This window comes from Bombina bombina, chromosome 1 (assembly GCF_027579735.1).
Source record: "Bombina bombina isolate aBomBom1 chromosome 1, aBomBom1.pri, whole genome shotgun sequence".
Classification (NCBI taxonomy): Eukaryota; Metazoa; Chordata; class Amphibia; order Anura; family Bombinatoridae; genus Bombina; species Bombina bombina.
This window is the reverse complement of record NC_069499.1, coordinates 476,148,559-476,171,960: the sequence shown is the minus strand read 5'-3', so window position 1 is coordinate 476,171,960 and position 23,402 is coordinate 476,148,559. Positions and strand designations below refer to the sequence as shown.

At 40.8% G+C, this 23,402-nt stretch overlaps 1 protein-coding gene across 2 annotated transcripts in view; it reads left to right on the top strand.

The window, feature by feature from the left end:
- The window catches only part of CCDC141 (coiled-coil domain containing 141), a 796,073-nt gene that overhangs the window by 363,209 nt on the left and 409,462 nt on the right, over positions 1-23,402 (top strand). For both annotated transcript variants that reach the window (XM_053698512.1, XM_053698511.1), the window contains exon 7: positions 20,278-20,472. In XM_053698512.1, coding sequence (XP_053554487.1) covers positions 20,278-20,472 — 195 coding nt within the window. The remainder of the gene's footprint in view (positions 1-20,277; positions 20,473-23,402) is intronic.

Sequence of the window (23,402 nt, the reverse complement as noted above, 5' to 3'; positions counted from 1 at the left end):
ACAACTCTGGCAGGTTTGCAAAATTAAGTCCCTCCTGAGCTCCCCATACCACCCCCAGACGAACGGGCTGTGTGAGAGGTTCAATGGGACCCTCAAGCAAATGCTCAAGACGTTCACTCAGGAATACCGAGACTGGGAACGCTTCCTGCCGCACCTCCTATTTGCTTATCGGGAGGTGCCCCAGGAAACGACAGGGTTCTTTCCCTTCGAGTTGCTCTACGGAAGAAAGGTACGGGGACCCCTAAACCTGATCCGGGAGCACTGGGAGGGAGAGATGGAGGCTGACGGTGTCCCCATTGTGCCATACGTGCTGGAACTCAGGGACCGAATGGAGCAATTAGCCAAATCCGTGCGGGCTAATCTCCAGTTGGCCCAGAGAAGACAGAAAGTATGGTACGATCGGGGGGCCCGAAAGAGAATCTTCACCATAGGACAAAAGGTGTTAGTACTTAAGCCGGTGAAGACAGACAAATTGCAGGCGTCCTGGCAGGGTCCCTACCAGATCGTAGAGAAAAGGGGAGACACCACTTATGTGATAGCTAGCTGCCACGACAACAATCTTAGAAAGACATTCCATGTAAACATGCTCAAGGAATATTTTGAGCGGCCAGAGAACGTGACGGCCGTATGTTGTTCCCCTCAGGAAGACCCCGACAGTTTACCCATTCCAGACCTATTAGAAAAGAGCCTCCCCACAGGTATAGTGGCGCAGGTTCAGATAGGGGACCGACTTAGCCCCACTGAAAGGGAGCAGCTCAACCAACTCCTCCAGTCTAAACACCTCACCTTCTCCCCGAAGCCAGGGTACACTACTTTAACCACCCACCAGGTAGATACTCCGGGACAAGCTCCCTTGCGCCAGGCTCCGTACCGAATCCCCGAAGCAGTTAGGACAGGAATGAAGAAGGAGATCGATGAGATGCTCCAGCTCAGGGTAATTGAGCCCTCCGATAGTCCCTGGGCCTCCCCAGTTGTCTTGGTGCCCAAGAAAGATGGGACCACCCGGTTCTGCGTAGACTATCGGAGGCTCAATGAAAATACCGTGACGGACGCTTACCCTATGCCCAGGGTAGACGAGCTACTCGATCGTATAGCCAGGGGAAATTACCTGACCACTATTGACCTCTGCAAAGGTTACTGGCAGATTCCCCTGGCCCCGGAGGCTATCCCCAAGTCGGCATTCGTCACCCCATTCGGCTTATATCAGTTTAGGGTAATGCCGTTTGGGATGAAGAATGCCCCAGCTACATTCCAGCGCTTGGTGGATAGGCTCCTGGATGGCTTCCAGAGTTTTGCTTGCGCCTACCTGGACGACATAGCGATCCACAGTGAGTCCTGGGAGGACCACTTAGCTCATGTGGGAATGGTTCTGGATCAGATCCGGGCTGCTGGCCTGACTCTGAAGCCAGAAAAATGCCACTTTGGGATGGCCGAGGTACAGTACCTGGGTCACCGGGTGGGGTGTGGAAAGCAGCGACCAGAGCCGGCCAAAATAGAAGCTGTCGCCAATTGGCCCACCCCCATCACTAAGACTCAGGTCCTAGCCTTCCTGGGCACGGCAGGGTACTATAGACGGTTCGTACCAGACTACAGCACACTTGCCAAACCCCTGACTGACTTGACCAAGAAGAACTTACCTCGACAGGTCCTGTGGTCTCCCCACTGTGAAACGGCTTTCCAGGCTCTCAAAAATGCTCTAATTAACGCTCCTGTCTTGGCGGCCCCAGCCCTTAACAAACGTTTTATCGTCCATACAGATGCTTCCATGTTCGGGCTGGGAGCCGTCCTCAGCCAAGTAGGCGAAGATGGAGGGGAGCATCCAGTTGCCTACATCAGCCGGAAGCTCCTGCCCCGCGAAGTCAGCTATGCAGCGGTCGAAAAGGAGTGTTTGGCTTTGGTGTGGGCATTAAAGAAATTGACTCCCTATTTATATGGTCAGGAGTTCACTCTGGTCACCGACCATAACCCGTTGGTGTGGCTGAACCGGGTCTCTGGAGATAACGGCAGGCTATTACGTTGGAGCTTATCGTTGCAACCCTTCAATTTCACCATTACTTACAGACCTGGGAAACAGAATGGCAACGCCGACGGGTTGTCCAGACAAACCGACCTCAGCCCCGCATAATCAGCGGTCTGGACAGCCTTAGTCTGCCCCGAAAAGGGGTCAGACCGTGTCTGCCAGAGTGTTCCACAGAAAGGGAGCACTGTTACAGAAGCATTAGTTATTTTGTTGTGAAGAGCTTATTTCCCAGCAGCAATGCCTGAACCAGCAAGCCAGCGCCTAAGAAGGGCTCCAAGAAAACCGTAACAAGTATCATTTCATAAAGAGTTAACTCTTTTTTTTCAGCTTTTAGAAACTATTGTCTAATCACCTCTGGAGCCAGACTGCTAATTGATAAGATGAACTTGTAAACTTGTTATCTTAAGTACTGTAATCCTATTGTGGCCTGTCAAAGGACAGTGCTCTCTATCTAAATGTGTGATGGGGGATTTTGTGCTTCCCCCCCTCTCCCCCTGGGAGTGCCCTGTGTGCATGTAACCTTAATAAAAAGCAGGCTGGGCATCCCAGTCCTGAGTTCTTGTTTGACCCTCAATCGCAGCGTTGACTCGTTTTTGTGGGCAGAAGGGTATCCTAGCGGTACTGCAGCTAAGGGAGATTATTCTATATTTGCGAGACTCATATAGAATACTATGGAAAGCAGCTTCTCCCCTCTTTAGCAATAGGGATCCAGGCTACTAAGCGGTCCATCTCTCAGCGAGACTAAGGGTAACCGTAACATTTTTGATATCCCTTGTTGAGTATCATATCTAAATAGGCTCATTAGCTGGCTGATTGGTGGCTGCACATAGATGCCTCGTGTGATTGGCTCACCAATGTGCATTGCTATTTCTTCAACAAAGGATTTCTGAAGAATGAAGCAAATTAACTATTAGACGTAAATTGGAATGTTGTTTAAAACTGTATTCTCTATCTTAATCATGAAAAATATATTTTAGGTCTCATGTCCATTTAAACATACAAAAGAAGCGCAGCGCAGGACCTGCAGAGCACTGATAGTCTCAAAACGGAACCTGTGCTGATTCAATCAGTAGTGCACATCTGAGTTGTGCGACTAGTGCTGCTGATTGGATCAGCAGTGGTTTTCACTCACCCTTTGCGAGTTGATAGTCTTAAAATTATACACTCCTACTAATTAGACCATTTAATTTTTAGACTATTATGGAGCTTTAATCACAATTTTCTAATGTGAAACTAAATCTGAAACTTTAGGATGTTTTGCTGTTGCACTTACCTACACAAGTCTCTAATCTCTATATGAAGGTCCATGACGGACACAAATATTATGTTCTGTGCATCTAGTATCTGGTATGTTCCTAAAGCCGAAGTCAGACGTTTTGATAGGGTATTTACAGACACTGGCGTTTAACATTGAAGCACATAAATGTGTTCTGTTAAATAAAAGTAAAGATATATTTTAGCAATCATAATATACATTGTTTTAGAAAGCCAGCATTATGCTCACCAACACATATGGCGATATGATTTTGTACGGCATTTCAGTGCAGTATGGACTGGTTTATAATTACATTAAATGTGTATTATTTGTTTTAAAGAAGCCTATATGAAATAGTTTATACAATTTCCTTCTAAAAGAAAAAGGCTCATTTACTGTGCTAAATGCACATTTGAGAGCTACAATCTGAAATCCTACCACTGAGATAGGAAATGAAGGTAATCTTGTAACCTCTGGAGTGTCACCAGGTAATAAATGCCCATGTCCATTACCAGCCAGATAATAATCAGTAACTTGGCCAAATTGAAAAGTTTTCAGTTGCAGAGTTTTGAATGATTCTGAGATAAAGCATCATTCATGCTGTTGCCAAGCAACAGGACTTTGTGCTGAAGCAAAATATTTAGCAAGTAAACAGTTAGTTGAATCTATAAACAGACTTAGGTTAATGCACTGAATTTTGATATTAATTTACTCTGATTCTGTTGATTAAAAATGCTTCTTTTTGCGGAACTTCCAAGTGGCAACTATGATTGGTCAAAGTTATGAGAGCTTATGTTTTTTTTTTTTCTAACTAAATATGCTAAAGTATTTGTTATTTGGATAGAATAAATATATAATAGTATCGCTCACTCTGGTGAACAAATTAAGATATCTAATACAAAAAGATCCCAGCACTGGATTATATAACAATTTATTCAGATATAGATACTTAAATCATTACAACGATGTCATCATATAAGGAACTCATCTCATTCACATACTCCTTCTCACTCAAATCCACATCCACCAAGAAACATAAAAAATATAAAAAAAATTACCAATCTATTGGCAACAAAATAAATAAAAATTTTCCAATTTATAAAGAACAAAAAGGAAAATTCAGATATATACAGTCCCCAAGGGTGAAATGACCAGCATCACCTGCAAACAAAGTCACTATAATGTATATAGACCCCAGCTTTTTAGATTCAAAGATTCCCGAGTGGAGGTGATTTTACACCTATTGTCAACACTTTCAAGTTATACAGTCCCAGTGTGTTATAATTGTTTCATCAAACAGGACTTAAAACAAAGTATCACTTTCCAGATTTGCCAGTTCTGTCGTCCAGTATATTACCAGTATTTCACCAGGCTAAACTTGACATGAAATATCGCTTTATTGGGTTTGACATTGGTCTGTGACCTGTAACTTCTGCAGTAAGTTAAAGGGACACTGAACCCAAATTGTTTCTTTCGTGATTCAGATAGAGCATGCAATTTTAAGCAACTTTCTAATTTACTCCAATTATCAAATTCTCTTCATTCTCTTGGCATCTTTATTTGAAATGCAAGAATGTAAGTTTAGATGCCGGCCCATTTTTGGTGAACACACTTAGTTGTTCTTGCTGATTGGTGGATAAATTCACCCACCAATAAACAAGTGCTTTCCTGAACTAAAAAAATAGATTCGATGCCTTCTTTTTCAAAAGTAAATTAGAAAGTTGCTTAAAATTCCATTCTCTATCTGTATCACAAAAGAAAAAATTTGGGTTCAGTGTCCCTTTAACGCTATTTTAATAAAAAGTCTGTATATTCATGTGGCAGTGATACAGACAATCGCAAAAACATAACAGCTTATGGCTCAATCTTCACACCGACCACCAATATCCCCACTTAGTATACTCATAAACTTGCCACCACACTTGCGGTTTGTTACTAGTGAGTCCGTGTCACAAATGTGTGGTCTGTGATGTTCGTGAGTCTTAGTATAAATGTATGCAAATGATTCAGTCTGTAGCCGGTTTCTCGGTCTCCTACCTCACTGCCACCGTTTTCCATAAATATTTCCGTCTTTGTAGGTAATCAGCGTTATTCCTCCAGTAAACGGCATGCAGCGTGCAGTTACACTGACCAGAGCAGTTGATGGCGTCACAAGATCTCAGACGCGCATTTCGGGACTCCACCCTTTGTCAAGGAGTATGGCGTGTGTACGAACAGGATGCCTTTTCTAGGTCATAACTGAATCCTTATTGGTTAATACCATTCAACTCCCATATATACGTCATCAGATGGAGGAAGACACAGCATACATCTTTAACTTATATTAACTTATATAAATTCGCTATGTTCATACCTCACATCTTAAGTTGAAATCGGCAACAAACAATATATATGTTTACACGGAATTGCTATCTTTACAGTATATACACTGTCAGGATAGAGATTGTGAAAAAAGAAACCAACCCTCTTCACCCTACAATCTCATCAACCATTTTTGCCCTAAAAAGTATTTCATACTAAGTTACACCAGGAGATATATCTATTTAGACCCCTCGTTGCAAGGGTATCTAATCTCCTGATCCACTGAGCTTCTTTTTTGAAAAGTAACTTCTGTCTATCTCCCCCACGGTGGAGGGGAGGAACTCCATCCACTATCTGCAATCTAAGTTGGCTTTTATTATGGGAATCTAGTGTCAGGGTTTTTTCCCTGTTGTGTTTGCCATGTGCTGCTGGCAGCCATTTTACTCACCTCTCTTCCTGACTGTGGTGCATTTTGGGGGATGCTGCTCATTTCCTGCACTTCCTTTTATGGCCAGACTGGTGTGCATCATCCATGTGAGACAGGATGCAGTCTCCGAATTGTGATGTCATCACTTATTATTTAAAGGGCCTCTGTTCAGTATGCTTTGCCTTTGCATTGTCTCAGACCTGTTTGTGAGAGTTCCTGTGTATTACCTGGCTGCCTGACGTCCTTTCTGGTTCCTGATCCCTGGCTTGTTCCTGACTCTGCTGTTTTCCTTGTTCCTGATTCCGGCTCGTCTGACTATTTGCTTTGGCTCCTGACTCGGCTCGTCTGACTACCAGCTCTGGTTTTGACTACTGGCTTGTTATTTGACTTGTGGACTTATTATTATTTTTTGCTATTAATTAAGGTGTGATTATTTTTGCACTTCTCGTTTCAGTCTGATTCCTGGCACCCTGACATTACGCAAAGGCCATGAATCCTGATGGTGCTAATAATCCACCTTTACCTGTCATCATTTCCAGGATGGATGAACCGGATCACCGATTGGATCAATTTGCACTAGCCCTGCAAACCCTGCTGACTCGCACTGCACATCTGGACCAAAGTGTTCCGCATGTTATGGCTGCTCCTGTTTCCGCTGCTGCACCTATGCCTACCAGGAGCATGTCTGGTTCTGCACCTCTACCTCAGCGATATGGAGGCGATCCTATTCAGTGCAGAGGGTTTTTGAACCAGGTGGGCATTTACTTTGAGATGTTACCTCAGACATTTCCCTCTGACAGAGCTAAGGTGGGATTTCTCATCTCGTTACTCTCTGACACAGCTCTTGCTGGGGCTAATCCCTTTTGGGAGACTAATAAACCTGTGATTTCAAATTACCCTGAATTTGTGGCCTCCTTTCTAAGAGTATTTGATGTTCCGGCTTGCTCCTCCTCTGCTACTAAACAACCCATGTCCATTCAGCAAGGTACAAGATCTGTTGCTCAGTATGCTATTGAGTTCCGTACGCTTGCCGCAGAGATAGGATGGAACAATGAAGCCCTTGTTGCCGCCTTCTTTCATGGACTTTCTGATGCGATTTAAGACGAAGTTGCTGCCAGAGATTTACCAGAGGATCTTGAGACATTGGTGTCTTTTTTTGATCCTAATTGACATCAGACTCAGAGAGAGGTCCTCTTTCAAGGAGCGCTTGCGGAAGCCTCCTGTTCTGTTGTCTTCTATGTGTTCGTTCCCACCCATGCCTCCCTCTCCTCCCATGCCTCCTGGTTCCGAGTCACCAGGTACTGCTGAGCCGATGCAGCTGGGATTCACGCGTCTCTCCGTGGCGGAGAGGGACTTTAGGAGGAGGGAGGGGCACCTTTTGAAGACTTGTCCTGCACGGCCGGGAAACGCTCACACCCAAGGTCCTGTCGGGGGCAGACCTTGGGTGGTTTACCTTCGTCCCCGGAACCCGCTTAAGGAGAAACCTTTGGTCACGGTTATCCTTTCCTGGATGGACTCCTCCATAGTCACTCAGGCTCTTGTTGACTCCGGTGCTGCAGGCTATTTCATTGACGGTGCTTTTGTATCAAAGCACTCCATTCCTGTTTTGCCTTGGTCCATTCCGCTTGCTATTGAGGCCATTGATGGCAGGTCCCTTCAGCCCGCACTCGTTACTCACGAAAATGTTCCGTTGTCCATGGCTGTTGGGGCTCTCCATTTTGAAACCCTCCAGTTCCAGGTGATAAACTCTCCTTATTTTCCGGTTGTTCTGGGTTATCCCTGGCTCCAAAAGCACAATCGCAGTCTCGACTGGCGCAGGTCCGAAATTTTGTCGTGGTCCCTGCAATGTATTTCCACTTGTCTTCGAAAACCAGTTAAAGTCTTGTGCACTTCTTCGGTATCTCAATTGCCAGAGGAGTACCGAGAGTTCCTAGACGTGTTTGACAAGGTGCGTGGCGGTACGTTGCCTCCTCACAGGTCTTACGATTGTGCCATAGACCTGCAACCCGGAGCCATTCCTCCTCGGGGCCGGGTGTACCCTCTGTCTGTTACAGAGAATTGTGCTATGGAGGAGTATGTTGCCGACGCTCTGTCGCGGGGTGTTAATCCGCAAATCCTGCTCTCCTGCAGGGGCTGGCTTCTTCTTTGTGAAGAAAAAGGGTGGCGAGTTAAGACCATGCATCGATTATAGGGGTCTTAATCGTCTTACTATTAAGAATGCTTACCCTATTCCGCTTATTACGGAACTCTTTGACCGCCTCAAAGGTGCTACGGTCTTTACTAAACTTGATTTGAGAGGAGCGTACAATCTCATTAGGATTAAGGAGGGTCACGAATGGAAAACAGCATTTAACACCAGGAGCGGGCATTATGAGTATCTTGTAATGCCCTTTGGCCTATGTAATGCTCCTGCTGTTTTTCAGGAATTTATTAATGATGTCCTACGAGATATGTTGCAACAGTATGTTGTGGTGTACTTAGACGACATCCTCATACACTCCACCCACACTTGAGGCTCATCGTTCTGATGTTACATGGGTTCTTCAGAGACTACATGAGAACGGCCTGTTTTGTAAACTCGAGAAATGTGAGTTCCATCAGACTCAAGTAACTTTCCTAGGTTATGTTATCTCCATTGCAGGGTTCTCCATGGATCCTGACAAGTTATCTGCAGTTCTGCAGTGGCCTCGCCCAGTTGGTCTTCGGTCTATTCAACGTTTTTTGGGGTTCGCCAATTACTATAGAAAGTTTATTAAAAACTTTTCTTCCTTGGTCAAACCTATCACAGACATGACCCGTAAAGAGAATGATCCACTCCATTGGTTGCCTACTGCCATTAAGGCCTTTGATAGTCTTAAGACTGCCTTTGCTGCTGCTCCAGTTCTGGCTCATCCTAACCCTGTCCTGCCTTTCGTTCTTGAGGTTGATGCATCTGAGACTGGAGTAGGTGCCCTCTTGTCTCAACGTCCTACGCCTGACGGTTCCTTGCATCCGTGTGGTTTCTTCTCTAAGAAATTGTCTCCAGCGGAGTGCAATTATGAAATTGGCGACAGGGAATTACTGGCCATAATTTTGGCACTTAAGGAATGGAGGCATCTTCTCGAGGGTACTAGCGTGCCAGTGCTCATTCTTACTGACCACAAGAATTTAACTTATCTATCTGAAGAAAAACGTTTGTCACCCCGATAGCCCAGATGGGCGCTATTTTTGTCTTGGTTTAATTATGTGGTCTCCTACCTGCCTGGTAGTAAGAAAGTTAGGGCTGATGACCTCTCTCGACAGTTTTCGCCTCTGTCCAAGGAGGAGTCTGTACCTACTCCTGTTATACCTCCTGACCATATTTTGACTACCATACGTACTAATTTGACTTCTCCCTTGGGGGAGGAGATCCTGGCTGCACAAACCAATGCACCTCCTGAGAAACCTAGTGGTGTTTTGTTCCTGAGAATCTTCTAACTAAACTTTTGCACACTTAACACTATCCTAAAGCCGCATGTCACCCAGGCAAGAAACAAATGATTTGGTCTGTCACTCGACAATTCTGGTGGCCAGGTCTTCGTTCTGATGTTGCTGCGTATGTTGCCTCCTGCTCAGTTTGTGCACAGAATAAGACTCCTCGACGTCTTCCTGTGGGTCTTCTTCAACCTATTGCTAATGGAGAGCATCCTTGGACACATCTTTCCATGGACTTCATTGTCGAGCTCCCTGTTACCAATGGCAATATTGTTATCCCTATGGTGGTTGACCGTTTTTCTAAAATGTCACATTGCATTCCCTTGATGAAGCTGCCTACCGCTCAGGAGCTTGCTTCAATTTTTGCCCGGGAGGTCTTCCGTTTACATGGGTTTCCCAAGGAGATAGTGTAGGACCGGGGTAGCCAGTTTGTCTCCAGATTTTGGCGTTACTTTTGTGCTCAAATGGGAATCCAGCTTTCCTTCTCCTCAGCATATCACCCTCAATCCAATGGGGCTGCGGAACGGTCTAATCAAGCTCTGGAACAGTTCCTCCGTTGCTATGTCTCAGATCACCACAATAATTGGTCTGAACTGTTACCTTGGGCAGATTTTGCTTGGAATAGTGCTATTAATGCTTCCTCCCAGTTATCCCCGTTCATGGCGAATTATGGGTCTCAGCCATCCTTGTTGCCCGATTCATTCATGTCTCAGGGTATTCCGGCTTTGGAGGAGCATCTCCGGCAACTCCGTTCTACGTGGGTGCAGATTCAGGATTGCCTTCATCGTTCTATGCAGCGCCAAAAGTTCCAGGCTGATCGTAGGCGTCTGCCCGCACCTTCCTACCAGGTTGGTGAGAGAGTTTGGCTGTCCTCCCGCAACTTGAACCTTTGTGTGCCTTCCAATAAATTGGCTCCCCGTTATGTTGGTCCTTTTCGAATACTCCGACGGGTTAATCCTGTGGCCTACGCTCTTGACCTTCCTCCTGCTATGCGCATCTCCAATGTTTTTCATGTCTCCCTCTTGAAACCATTGGTTTGTAATCGGTTTACCACTGTGTTGCCTCGTTCCCGTCCTATCTTTGTTGACAACCATGAGGAGTATGAGGTCAGCAGCATTATTGACTCTCGTATGTCCAGGGACCGTGTACAGTATTTGGTTCACTGGAGGGGCTACGGTCCGGAGAAGTGTTCTTGGGTTCCCTCCTCTGATGTTCATGCTCCCGCCCTCCTCCGTGCCTTCCATGCCCGTTTCCCCAATAAGCCTTTTGTCCTCCCGCGGGGGAGGGGTCATTGAGGGGAGGGTGCTGTCAGGGTTTTTTCCATGTTGTGTTTGCCATGTGCTGCTGGCAGCCATTTTACTCACCTCTCTTCCTGACTGTGGTGCATTTTGGGGGATGCTTCTCATTTCCTGCACTTCCTTTTATGGCCAGACTGGTGTGCATCATCCATGTGAGACAGGATGCAGTCTCGAATTGTGATGTCATCACTTATTATTTAAAGGGCCTCTGTTCAGTATGCTTTGACTTTGCGTTGTCTCAGACCTGTTTGTGAGAATTCCTGTGTATTACCTGGCTGCTTGACGTCCTTCCTGGTTACTGATCCCTGGCTTGTTCCTGACTCTGCTGTTTTCCTTGTTCCTGATTCCGGCTCGTCTGACTATTCGCTTTGGCTCCTGAGTTGGCTCATCTGACTACCAGCTCTGGTTTTGACTCCTGGCTAGTTATTTGACTTGTGGACGTTTTTTTTTTTTTTTTTGCTATTAATAAAGGTGTGATTATTTTTGCACTTCTCGTCTCAGTCTGATTCCTGGCTCCCTGACAGCTAGGGTAATGTGTTGTGCCACAGGGACATCCTCATCATATTTCCCAATTGGTGCTTTGTGTTGGCTTATTCTATCTTACGCAAACTGTGTGGTTTCCCCTACGTATGCCAACCCACAGGGACATTTAACCACATAAATTACATATTTAGAATTACAAGAGAACCGTCCCTTAATTGGGATCCTTTTACTTGAATGTGGATGTGTGATAGAATCCCCCTGTTGCATAGAGTGACATTGCGCGCGATTCATACAGGCAAAACAGCCTTTTTTTCACCACCTCCAAGGGTTTCCTCGTTGGGCCCAGATTAGCCCAAATGAGGTCCTCCCTTATATTTTTATTACGTTTATATGAAAAGAGCCGAATGTCATTAATTTTTTTTCCCAACCTGGTTATCTTCCTGCAGCACATGCCAATGTTTCAAAATAATTTACTTAAGTTTCCTGCTATGGAGACCATACTGGCAGACAAATGAAACTGAAAATTTCATAGGGTTCGGGTTTTTTGTTTTTTTTAAACAAACTCCTCTCAATTTTTGCCACTTTAGCCATATTTAGATCCAACACTTCCCTGTGGTACCCTCTTTGGGCAACTTTTTGGGCCATCTCATCCAATCTCTGTTGACAGACCATTGGATCGTCAACTATCCTTTTAGTTCTCAATAGTTGACTGAGAGGTACATTTTTAATCAGTGTAGGTGAGTAGAAACTCTCATAATGTAGTGTGTTATTCCTATCTGTTTCCTTTGAAAAGATCACACCTCAGGCTCTCTCCCCTCGCAGCAACCCTTGTTTCCAGGAAGCTAACGCTCTCCTGACTGTATATTCCACTTTTAAATGGTCGTTGGACAGATTCAACCGGGACACAAATTGTAATAATTCTTCTCTTCCTCCTGTCCACAAAAAGAAAATATTGTTGATGTATCTGTACCAACCTATCACATAGTCTCTATAACCCTGATCACTATATACCATCTCTTCATCAAATTTTCCAATGAAGAGGTTTGCATAGGTTTGGGCTACGTTTGAGCACATACAAAAATATGCCCAACGTCAAAGCGATCACATATATGGAGAAGGAGAAAATGAAAGTGTGATGAAACTGTACATGCCGTAATCGATAATGCGTTAAGGTTTCCATAGCAACCTAATAAACAAAACAGAGGGACAGAAACGATTGGGTAAGTCATCTCCAATCCCATGAGCGATCGGCATCTGCGGGTAAACACACCTTCGAACCAGATCAACAAGCATTCCGCAATAGAGGACACTGGCATACAGATATAATAAAGAATGCAGAAAGCATGTTAATATAAACATAAAGCATGTTAATATAAACATTACTATATGTCAAAAATGCACTCAACAAATTTGAATGTCTCATGGTTGCCACAGCAACAATACAAATCAATAAGAGAGAACGTACGAAAATTGTATGTGCAAAAGATCCAAAAGCATGAACCCCTAGATATCGGAAGGCGAGAAAGGGAAGGACTAGGATCACATTCATAACAACTAATCATACCATAATAACCAAATAAACACAGAGTTTTGATTGGCAAGAGCCGATTGGATGCAGCATCCCTAATGCAATGAACAGTAAAGTCGATGTTCAAAACATATAATGTATAATGTAGTTTTGTACCCAGGCATAGTAAACCAGACGTGAGTGCTCCACAGTTGCCATAGCAATCATCAACAAAACATCGAAAATCGAAAAGAACGTTCACAGGTTTAGGCACACCTATACAGAACTACATAAGTACTTATAACTAGGCGTTGCTAGTAATAAAACTAAAACGGGCAACCTCAATTTAAAGTAGAACTATATCCCACTACTATTGTAACCATTACACAAACAAAGCCAATTAGTAAACAAAACCAATTAATAAACACATGAAAAGCAACTCTCAATAAAGTAAAACAAAAAAATATAATAAAAAAAAAAAAATATATATATATATATATATATATATATAAAATATATATAATGAAAATTAAAAAAAATAAGAAACTAAAATAAAATACTAATAATAATAATAATAAAATAAATATAAATAAAAATAAATAAAAAATATTAAAATAATAAAAATGAAAATAAAAATAAATAAAAATGAAATAAAAAATAAATATAAAACTCAGAACAACCGGTGGCACGGCACTTCCAGCAATTACAGCATAAGGTTACAGACCTCAAGTATACGATTATCGATCACATACCTCCCATGTCCAGAGGGGGTGATGGGAATAGGCTACTACTACAAAGGGAGGCGAGGTGGACATACCATCTGGAAACTCTAATCCCTAAGGCAGTGTTTTTCAACCAGTGTGCCGTGGCACACTAGTGTGCCGTGAGAGATCCTCAGGTGTGCCACGGCAGACTGACAACAGTGTGACATATTTTTTAAACTTTGCTTGTTTTTTACTCCTAGTGCAGGGGTAGCTTCTAGGAGACATGGCATAACAGCACAATACATACAGTATGTGTGTGTTTGTGTGTATGTGTATATATATATGCTGTATTAGGCTACAATGTGTGATTTTTTTTAAATTTTGGGATGGTGGTATGCCACAGGATTTTTTAATGTAAAAAAGTGTGCCACGGCAAAAAAAAGGTTAAAAATCACTGCCCTAAGGGACTCGATACCCATTTGGACTGGCAGGCATTCCTATGATATGCCTTACTTTTGTGATAGTCATCTCTATTCTTATTTTTATTTCTATCATTTTTTGAGAGTCACTATCACTATTTTTTGAGAGTCACTTTTATTTTCATTTTTATTATTTTAATATTTTTTATTTATATTTATTTTTATTATTATTATTATTAGTATTTTATTTTAGTTTCTTATTTCTTATTTTTAATTTTTATTTTCATTTTATATATTTTTTTTATATATATATATATATATATATATATATATATATATATATATATATATATATATATATATATTTAGTTTTACTTTATTGAGAGTCACTTTCCATGTGTTCATTAATTGATTTTGTTTACTAATTGGCTTTGATTGTGTAATGGTTACAATGGTAGTGGGATATAGTTCTACTTTAAAGGGACATTATACACTCATTTTTTCTTTGCATTAATGTTTTGTAGATAATCTATTTATATAGCCCATAAAGTTTTTTTTTTAAATTAATGTATAGTTTTGCTTATTTTTAAATAACATTGCTCTGATTTTCAGACTCCTAACCAATCCCCAAAGTTTTATGTGAATACGCTCGACTACCTACTCCAGCTTGCTCCTGTTTGTGTAAAGGGTCTTTTCATATGCAAAAGAAGGGGGAGGGGGGAAGTGTCTTATTTGCCACTTGCAGTGGGCTTTCCAGCTACCTTTTCAACAGAGCCAAACTGACAGCTTCTAAGTAAGTTTTTAAACAGTTTTATACTGGATTTTTATATCAGTATCTGTGCATCTTATTCTTTATAGTAGTGTCTATTACATGCAGTTATATGAAAATGAGTGTATACTGTCCCTTTAAATTGAGGTTGCCCATTTTAGTTTTATTACTAGCAACGCCTAGTTCGAAGTACTTATGTTGTTCTGTATAGGTGTGCCTAAACCTGTGAACGTTCTTTTCGATTTTCAATGTTTTGTTGATGATTGCTATGGCAGCTGTGGAGCGCTCATGTCTGGTTTACTACGCCTGGGTACAAAATTACATTATACATTATATGTTTTGAACATCGACTTTACTGTTCACTGCATTAGGGATGCTGCATCCAATCGGCTCTTGCCCATCAAAAACTCTGTTTATTTGGTTATTGTGGTATGATTAGTTGTTATGAATGTGATCCTAGTCCTTCCCTTTTTCGCCTTCCGATATCTAGGGGTTCATGCTTTTGGATCTTTTGCACATACAATTTGCGTATATTCTCTCTTATTGATTTGTATTGTTGCTGATGCAAACCGTTGCTGTATGTCTGTTGATCTGGTTCGAAGGTGTGTTTGTCCGCAGATGCTGATCGCTCATGGTATTGGAGGTGACTTACCCAATCGCTTCTGTCCCTCTGTTTTGTTTATTAGGTTGCTATGGCAACCTTGAGGCATGATCAATTACAGCATGTACGGTTTGATCACACTTTAATTTTCTCCTTCTCCATATATGTGATCGCTTTGACGTTGGACATATTTTTGTATGTTTGTATTTTAAAAATATATGCTATACATGTTTTGTTTGTTGACAGCTGAGGCACACGCTGCCTGGGATGATGATGTCACAATTTGGGGCGGGTGTACCCGGGAGAATGTGGCGTCCAGCTGCTGCACGGTGTTATAATGCTTGATGAAGGGTAAGTTAGATTGTACACACACTTTTTTGTCTGAGGACGGACTTATATTGGTCCGAAAACGTTCACTAATAAAGTGAGATACTATTATCAAGATTCCCATTGGAGTGCACTTTATTTTTCTATTATATATATAAATAATTGTGTGTGTATGTGGCTTAAACTGCTTCATCTGTTAATCATACCACTGTCCACAATTAGAATTACTGTCCAAGGAAACATGACAATGTTGTGCGTCATAAGACCTAATAACTTTCTAGTGGCTACTATTTAATCACATCACAGGCAGCAAATTTTATTTTAACTATTTTTTGTTTGGTATTTTTATTCTCCAAGAGTGTTTTGGACATTGAGAAACATGTACATTAATATTCTGTAGTGTTAAGTAAACTTTAGAATGCATAATGAAGGTGTTATAGTCATTTATAAGAAAACCACAATTAAATTTGCCCATATCGCCCAGCCCTAGCTGAGATTCAAGACATGCAGTCCTTTGCTAAGGCTCTGATTAGGATCAGACCTGTGTTTAAATCTGGGCTCCTCCTTGGAGCCTAAATCTTGCTCTTCGGGTTTTGCAACAGGTTCCGTTTGAGCCTATGCATTCCGTTGACATTAAATTGTTATCTTGGAAGGTGCTCTTTTTTATTGGCTATTGCCTCTGCGCACAGAGTTTCTGAAATCTCTGCTTTGCAATGTGAGCCCCCTTATCTGATTTTTCATGCAGATAAGACAGTTTTACATACTAAATTAGGATTTCTTCCTAAGGTTGTGTCAGATCGCAACATCAATCGGGAGATTGTGGTTCCTTCCTTGTGTCCTAATCCTTCATCGACGGAACGCTTTCTTCACAATTTGGATGTGGTTCACGCCTTGAAGTTCTATCTTCAGGCTACTAAGGAGTTTAACAATCTTCCTTTTTGTTTGTTGTCTATTCGGAGGAAGCGTAAGGGGCATCAGGCTACTTCGACTTCCCTATCTTTTTGGTTAAGGAGTGTCATCCGCTTATCTTACGAGACAGCGGGACATCGTCCTCCTGAGAGGATAATGGCTCATTCCACTAGAGCAATGGCTTCCTCTTGGGCCTTTAAGAACAAGGCCTCTATGGATCAGATTTGTAAGGCGGCTACCTGGTCCTCCTTATATACTTTTTCAAAATTTTACAAGTTTGATGTTTTTGCTTTGGCTTAAGCAGCCTTCGGGAGAAAAGCTTTGCAGGTTGTGGTGCCCTCAGAATAGGGTCTGCCTCTTCCTTTTTGTTCCTCCCGTTATTCATCCAGTGTCCTCTGGAGCTTGGGTATAGTTTTCCCAACAGCAAGGAATGAAGCCGTGGACTTTCCCTATCATAGGAAGGAAAACATAATTTATGCACAACACTGTTAATTAAAATGCAATCAAAAAAATTATATAAAATGAATTCAAAGAGGATTCCCCAAATTGGTGCCTAGGGGAGTGGATCGTTAGTTCCGCTAACCTTGGTATTCTAGGAAATCTTGTGAAATCTTGTGAATACTTGAATATCTTTAACTGGATTACTAATTAGACTGAACTCCTTATATATAATAAATGCCAAAAATGTGCAATAAAAAACAAAAACTGAATACAAATAAACATGGCAATAATAAAAATGTAACTAAAGTTAAAAGATGATCAGTGTCGAATTAATAATCAAATAATTTAAACACACCATATACAGCAATATACGCTGAGAAAAATAGATAAATAAATGTGAAACCAATGTAGTTATAAAAAAATTAGTGATGATGGAAGTTAGTGATGATGAAGAAAATCTAATTGTAGTAGTGGTGAACAAAATGTCTTTAGTGTTAGAAATAAAGTCAGTTTGAAATCAAATAGATGAAATATGTTTGAATCTTCAATCGTTCAAAACTTGATTCCTTGTATTGGTCCGATTTGTAGATCCAATTCTTTAACGGTCTGTGGGAATCTTCATTAAGTCCTCCTGAAAAAAAAAAAAATACAATAGTGTATTGTAATAGGCCTTGTAATAGGCTGAAATGTGTTGATTTTGAACTGGTAAGCGTATGTCTATACACTTATAGTGTTTAAGACAATCTACACTATTGTATTTATTTTTTATTCAGGAGGACTTAATGAAGATTCCCACAGACCGTTAAAGAATTGGATTTACAAACCGGACCAATACAAGGAATCAAGTTTGGATTTGTTTTTATATATACAGTCCCTCTGATGAAGTGAATGTAATTCACGAAACGCGTAAGGGCACGCCCACTTCTGACTTCAAACACTTCAGCAATGGGCCCTGTCACTGACAGGCTTAAGAATCCACATCCATCCGGATATTGTGAGCTATCTAGAGCTCAAAAAAACACAAGGAATCATCATCTAGCTGTATTTACAGCAGTTCATGTAACTATTTATTACGGTTTTCCACCATAAATACCAACTTATCCACCTGAACTCTGGGAACTTTTCAGAGCTCAAAACCACCACAAGGAATTTACTTTCAGCTGTACTTACAGCATCCTATACCACAATATCACCAACTTTTATCAGCTAGCTGTTTTTGCACCTGCCTTGATAAAAAACTCACTACCGGATTTAAAGAAATATACTATAATTCATCTGCTCACCTATTCTGTTCCTGATCTGGACTATTATTAAAGAGGATTTCTGTTTATCATTTTTTATTGGACATTGGAAAATAAAAGTGTTTTTATTTTAAATTTCACTTTGTGTCCTTGCAAGCATCATTTATACACATCTCATCAGTGCTGCAAATAATATCCACAATTGATCTCATAGTATGTAAACTGAGCACTAATTGGTTTGCATACATAAAGTTTATACCATACTCCAGAGAGGAGAAGCCTTTCAAGTATAAAGAAGGGGAAAATAAATAAACAGCAACAAGGAAAGAAATTCAGCAAAAAGAATTAAAGTTTCTCTACCTAACTCCAGAGAGGAGAAGTTTGTCTGAAATTCCAACATATTTCTACTCCAGGGATATCAAGATTTCCACCTGCTAAAAGTTTCTGCATACCAGCTGGAAACATCTTTACCACAGATAGGGATTACATCCCCTCCATGCTTCCAACATACCTCACATGTTTGAGCTTAAACAAGGTGAGCACATTTAAATCTCACTTTTATTTGTTGATTGCCTAGTACTGACATACTGCACCATAATTTGTTTTTCTCCATTCTATGTGCGCTGAACTCTGAAACTCAACTCTCTCTCTCTCTCTCTCTCTCTCTCTCTCTCTCTCTCTCTCTCTCTATATATATATATATATATATATATATATATATATATATATATATACATATATATATATATATATATATATATACACTTTTTTTTTTTTTTACAATTGAAGATTCACACATAGTTCATCTATTTGATTTCAAACTGACTTTATTTCTGACACTAAATAAATTTTGTTCATCACTATTAGATTTTCTTCATCATCACTAACTTCCATCATCACTATTTTTTTATAACTACATTGGATTCACATTTATTTATTTTATTTATCTATTTTTCTCAGCGTACATTGCTGAATTTGCTGTGTTTATTTTATTTGATTATTAATTCAACACTTTGGTCACATTTTTATTATTGCCGTGTTTATTTGTATTCAGTTTATTTGTATTCAGTTTTTTTTATTTCACATTTTTGGCATTTATTATATATATAGAGTTCAGTCCAATTAGTAATCCAGTTAAAGATATTCAAGTATTTACAAGATATTCAATTATTCACAAGATTTCCTAGAATACCAAGGTAAGCGGAACTAACGATCCACTCCCCTAAGCACCAATTTGGGGAATCCTTTGTGAATTCGTTTTATATAATTTTTTTGATTGTATTTAACAGTGTTTCTAAGATTGTGCATGGATCCATGCTTTTAGATTGTGAGTTTGTAATAAACTGTTTTTATACATCTTAATCCTGTCAGTGGATCGTACCTTAGCCTTCCTTTGTTAGGCGCTCCAACTCTATTCCGCCTTTGGCTGGGGTGTCTTTGCCTCCTCCTGGTGGCCAGGTGTATTTCCCAGTATTTCCCAACAGTAAGGAATGAAGCCGTGGACTCTCCCTATCCGGAAGGAAAGGAATTTATCTGGTAAGCATAAATTATGTTTTTTCGGCTCTGAGAAACACCTGAAATCTAACTATTGTGTAAGCCTCAAAATGAAAAGTGCTAGAAACAAATCAGCTTGTTAGTGTGATAGATGTCATAGTTTGAAAGGGATACTTAAAGGGACATTTAAACCCTTAAAAAATACTAGATATTATTATGTATACAATGCAAAGATTAGGCTGTAAATGAGATGTGTTTTTGAAATTGTTAGATGTATAAATATTTAAGAAATAAGTATAACGTTTTAATTTCATTTTAGTTATAGATGCTGCCATGTTGTAAGGTATCCTAGACTAAAAAAACCTTTTCTTTGTGTCTGATTTTTCCTGTTTAGGCCACTTAGGTATTGTTGTAAGGTAGCTGAAAAGTAGGGTTTAGTGTCCCTTTAAATAAAATACACTAACAAATAAGCACATATTCTTTCATTTGATTGCACAATGTTAGTGAGCCACTTTATCTGTAGTTATTCTTATGGACCATCTAACTAGACGACCCTCTAGCATGGCTTACCCTGCATGTAACTTTTTCTAGTGCAATCACTAACCATAATCAACATTCTTTATTTTAGGAATGGACTTCTATTTTTGAGAAATTAAAAACGGAAGCAGCCAAGTTAAATTTACTAGAAGACAGTGAAGAAAAAGAGAAACAGCAAAATTTTATTCAGAATCTGATCATTCTACACACTGAATTTTGTGAATTGATGGATAAAAGACAAGCCAGGTTACAGGAAGCAAATGACTTTTTTAGAAGTGTTAATAAGGTAAGTAAAGAGGACTGTTGAATTACAGTAATGTTCATTAAAAACTTCCAGTAATACAAATACTAATATGACTTTTAAGTGAGAGTGGAAAATATTCATATCTTCCATTTACAGTAGTTGTTCATTGGATAGAAACAGGTTTGACTGCCAAAGGGTAATCTTCCTTAGAGGAGAATGGCTCAGGTGATCTGGCTTGTTATTAGCTGAATAAATCCAGCGTGCTAGAGTCAGGAAAAAAGGTCAGGATGATAGGTGTTTTAGACTTGAAGGGGACATAAGAGTGCAAAAAGAAAATTGTGTAATGTATTATACAAACTGTTTTACAGTACACTGTCCCTTTAATGTTATAGAACTGAATATTCAATTTCCCATTGCCCAAAGTTATCTGTACACTATTCTATAGACACAGTGCATACAGTGATAAGATATATTTTAGCTTATGATTATTAACATTTATATACACTGATCAGACACAACATTAAAACCACCTGCCTAATAGTATGTAGGTCCCCCTCATGCTGCCAAAACAGCTCTAATGCGTTGAGGCATGGACTCCACAAGACCTCTGAAGGTTTCCTGTGTTTTCTGGCACCAAGACATTAGCAGCAGCTCCTTTAAGTACTGCAAGTTACGAGGTGGGGCCTCCATGGATCTGATTTGTTGTTCTAGCCCATCCTACAGATGCTCAATCGGATTGAGATCTGGGAAATTTGGAGCCCAAGGAAACACCTTGAACTCTTTGTCATATTCCTTAAACCATTCCTAAACTTTATTTGCAGTGTAGCAGGGTGCATTATCCTGCTGAAATAGGCCACTGCCATCAGGGGACAACATTGCCATGAAGAGATGTACGTGGTCTGCAACAATCTCTAGGTAGGTGGTATGTTTCAAAGTAAAATTCACATGAATGCCAGGACCCAAGCTGAACATTGCCCAGAGCATAACACTGCCTTCGCAGGCGTGCCATCTTCCCATAGTGCATCCTACTCCCAGGTAAACTATGCAGACGCTCCCTGCCATCCACCTGATCTAAAAGAAAATGTGATTCATCAGACCAGGCAACCTTCTACCATTGCTCCATGCTCCAGTTATGATGCTTACGTTCCCATTGAAGACGCTTTTAGGGGTGGACAGGGGTCATCATGGGCACTCTGACCGGTCTACGATTACGCAGCCCAATATGCAACAAACTGCGATGCACTGTGTTTTCTGGCACATTTCTATCATGGCCAGCATTATTTTTTTCAGCAATTTCAGCTACAGTAGGTACTAACCACTGCATACCAGAACACCCCACAAGACTTGCCATTTTGGAGATGCTCTGACCCAGTATTCTAGACATCACTATTTGGCCCCTGTCAAAGTCATTTAGATCTTTTCATTTGCCCATTTTTTTCTGCTTTCAACACATGAAATTGAAGAACTGACAGTTCAATTTCTGCCTAATATATCCTACCCCTTGACAGGTGCCATTGTGACTATAAAATCAATGTTATTCACTTAATCTGTCGGTGGTTTTAATGTTGTGACTGATCAATGTATCTATACCGTTTAAGTTTTATTGACACTAGGCATGTGGGTGATAGTTTAATTGTTCAATTAATAGTAAGGATTTGTGAAACGCTAAGCATTTTGATTTGTTGGCAATAGAAAATATCTATTCTTGCAATGGTACAAGAAGCGCAACAAAGAATATGAATATGAGCCATTTAAAATGTTATTTCTTTCCTATGACATGGAGAGTCCACGACGTCATTCCAATTACTAGTGGGATATTCAACTCCTGGCCAGCAGGAGGAGGCAAAGAGCACCCCAGCAAAGCTGTTAAGTGTAACTGCCTTACCCATAAACCCCAGTCATTCTCTTTGCCTCTGTCAATGGAGGTTGTGCAAAATTTGTGTCTGAAGAATTTAATCTCTTGAGTAAGAGTAGTGGTGGCTTTTAGCAGTTAAAAGGCGGCAAGGAAGTCCTTTGCTATCCCTTTGCAGAAAGCCAGAGTTGGTTACTCTGTTCTTTCTTTTCCTACAGGTCTATGGCAGCGACTAAGAGGCATGCCACACCTAAGGATCAGCATTCATCATGCATTTGGATCTAAGGTACGTGCTTTTGCCTTCTAGGTACAGAAGGATACCAGCACTTAGGAGGTTAATCCTCTTTCAGATCCTTCATAGGGACCTAAGACTCCTTATTAGTTAAGGAGTCATATTTAGGACATGACACTTAAGTTTATAGTATGAGTTATGGGCATTTACTATGGGCAAGGGAGTTTAAAGGTTTATTAATAAGGGATTCTTTATTGGTCACCTTTATTTCCATCTAAAGGGGAGCAGAGTCCACGGCTTCATTCATTACTTTTGGGAATTAAGAACCTGGTCACCAGGAGGAGGCAAAGACACCCCAGCCAAAGGCTTAAATACCTCCTCCACTCCCCTCATCCCCCAGTCATTCTTTGCCTTTTGTCACAGGAGGTTGGCAGAGTGTCGGAAGATTTGGAGTAGTCTCTTATGGAGGATTGTACTCTTTGAAATGGGACTGTAGTTTTAAGTAGTGAAAGTTAGAGTCTGCAGATGCAGGGACAGTCTTTCTGCGAAACCATCCCGACTCACATTAACAGCTCCATAAGCAATCAGCGTTGATGAGTTTTGCTGCCTGCTTCCTGCACTCAAGTCCATGTCAGGAGCGATGCTACTACACTGTCACACTTGAGATGCCGTGTTCCTGTTCCACGGCATAGATTCTGGTAAAATTGTTTTATTTTTTATATACATAATGATAACACAAGAATACAGGGTCACAGTGTGGCTCCTATTATCTTTATGGAATCAAGGTTTAATATCCAGGGAAGGGGGATTATTGAACAGGGGGGGTCCTATGAGATAGGACTCATAGGAGACTGCTTTCCTCAGAGTGATTCCTCTCCTTTTTTGGAA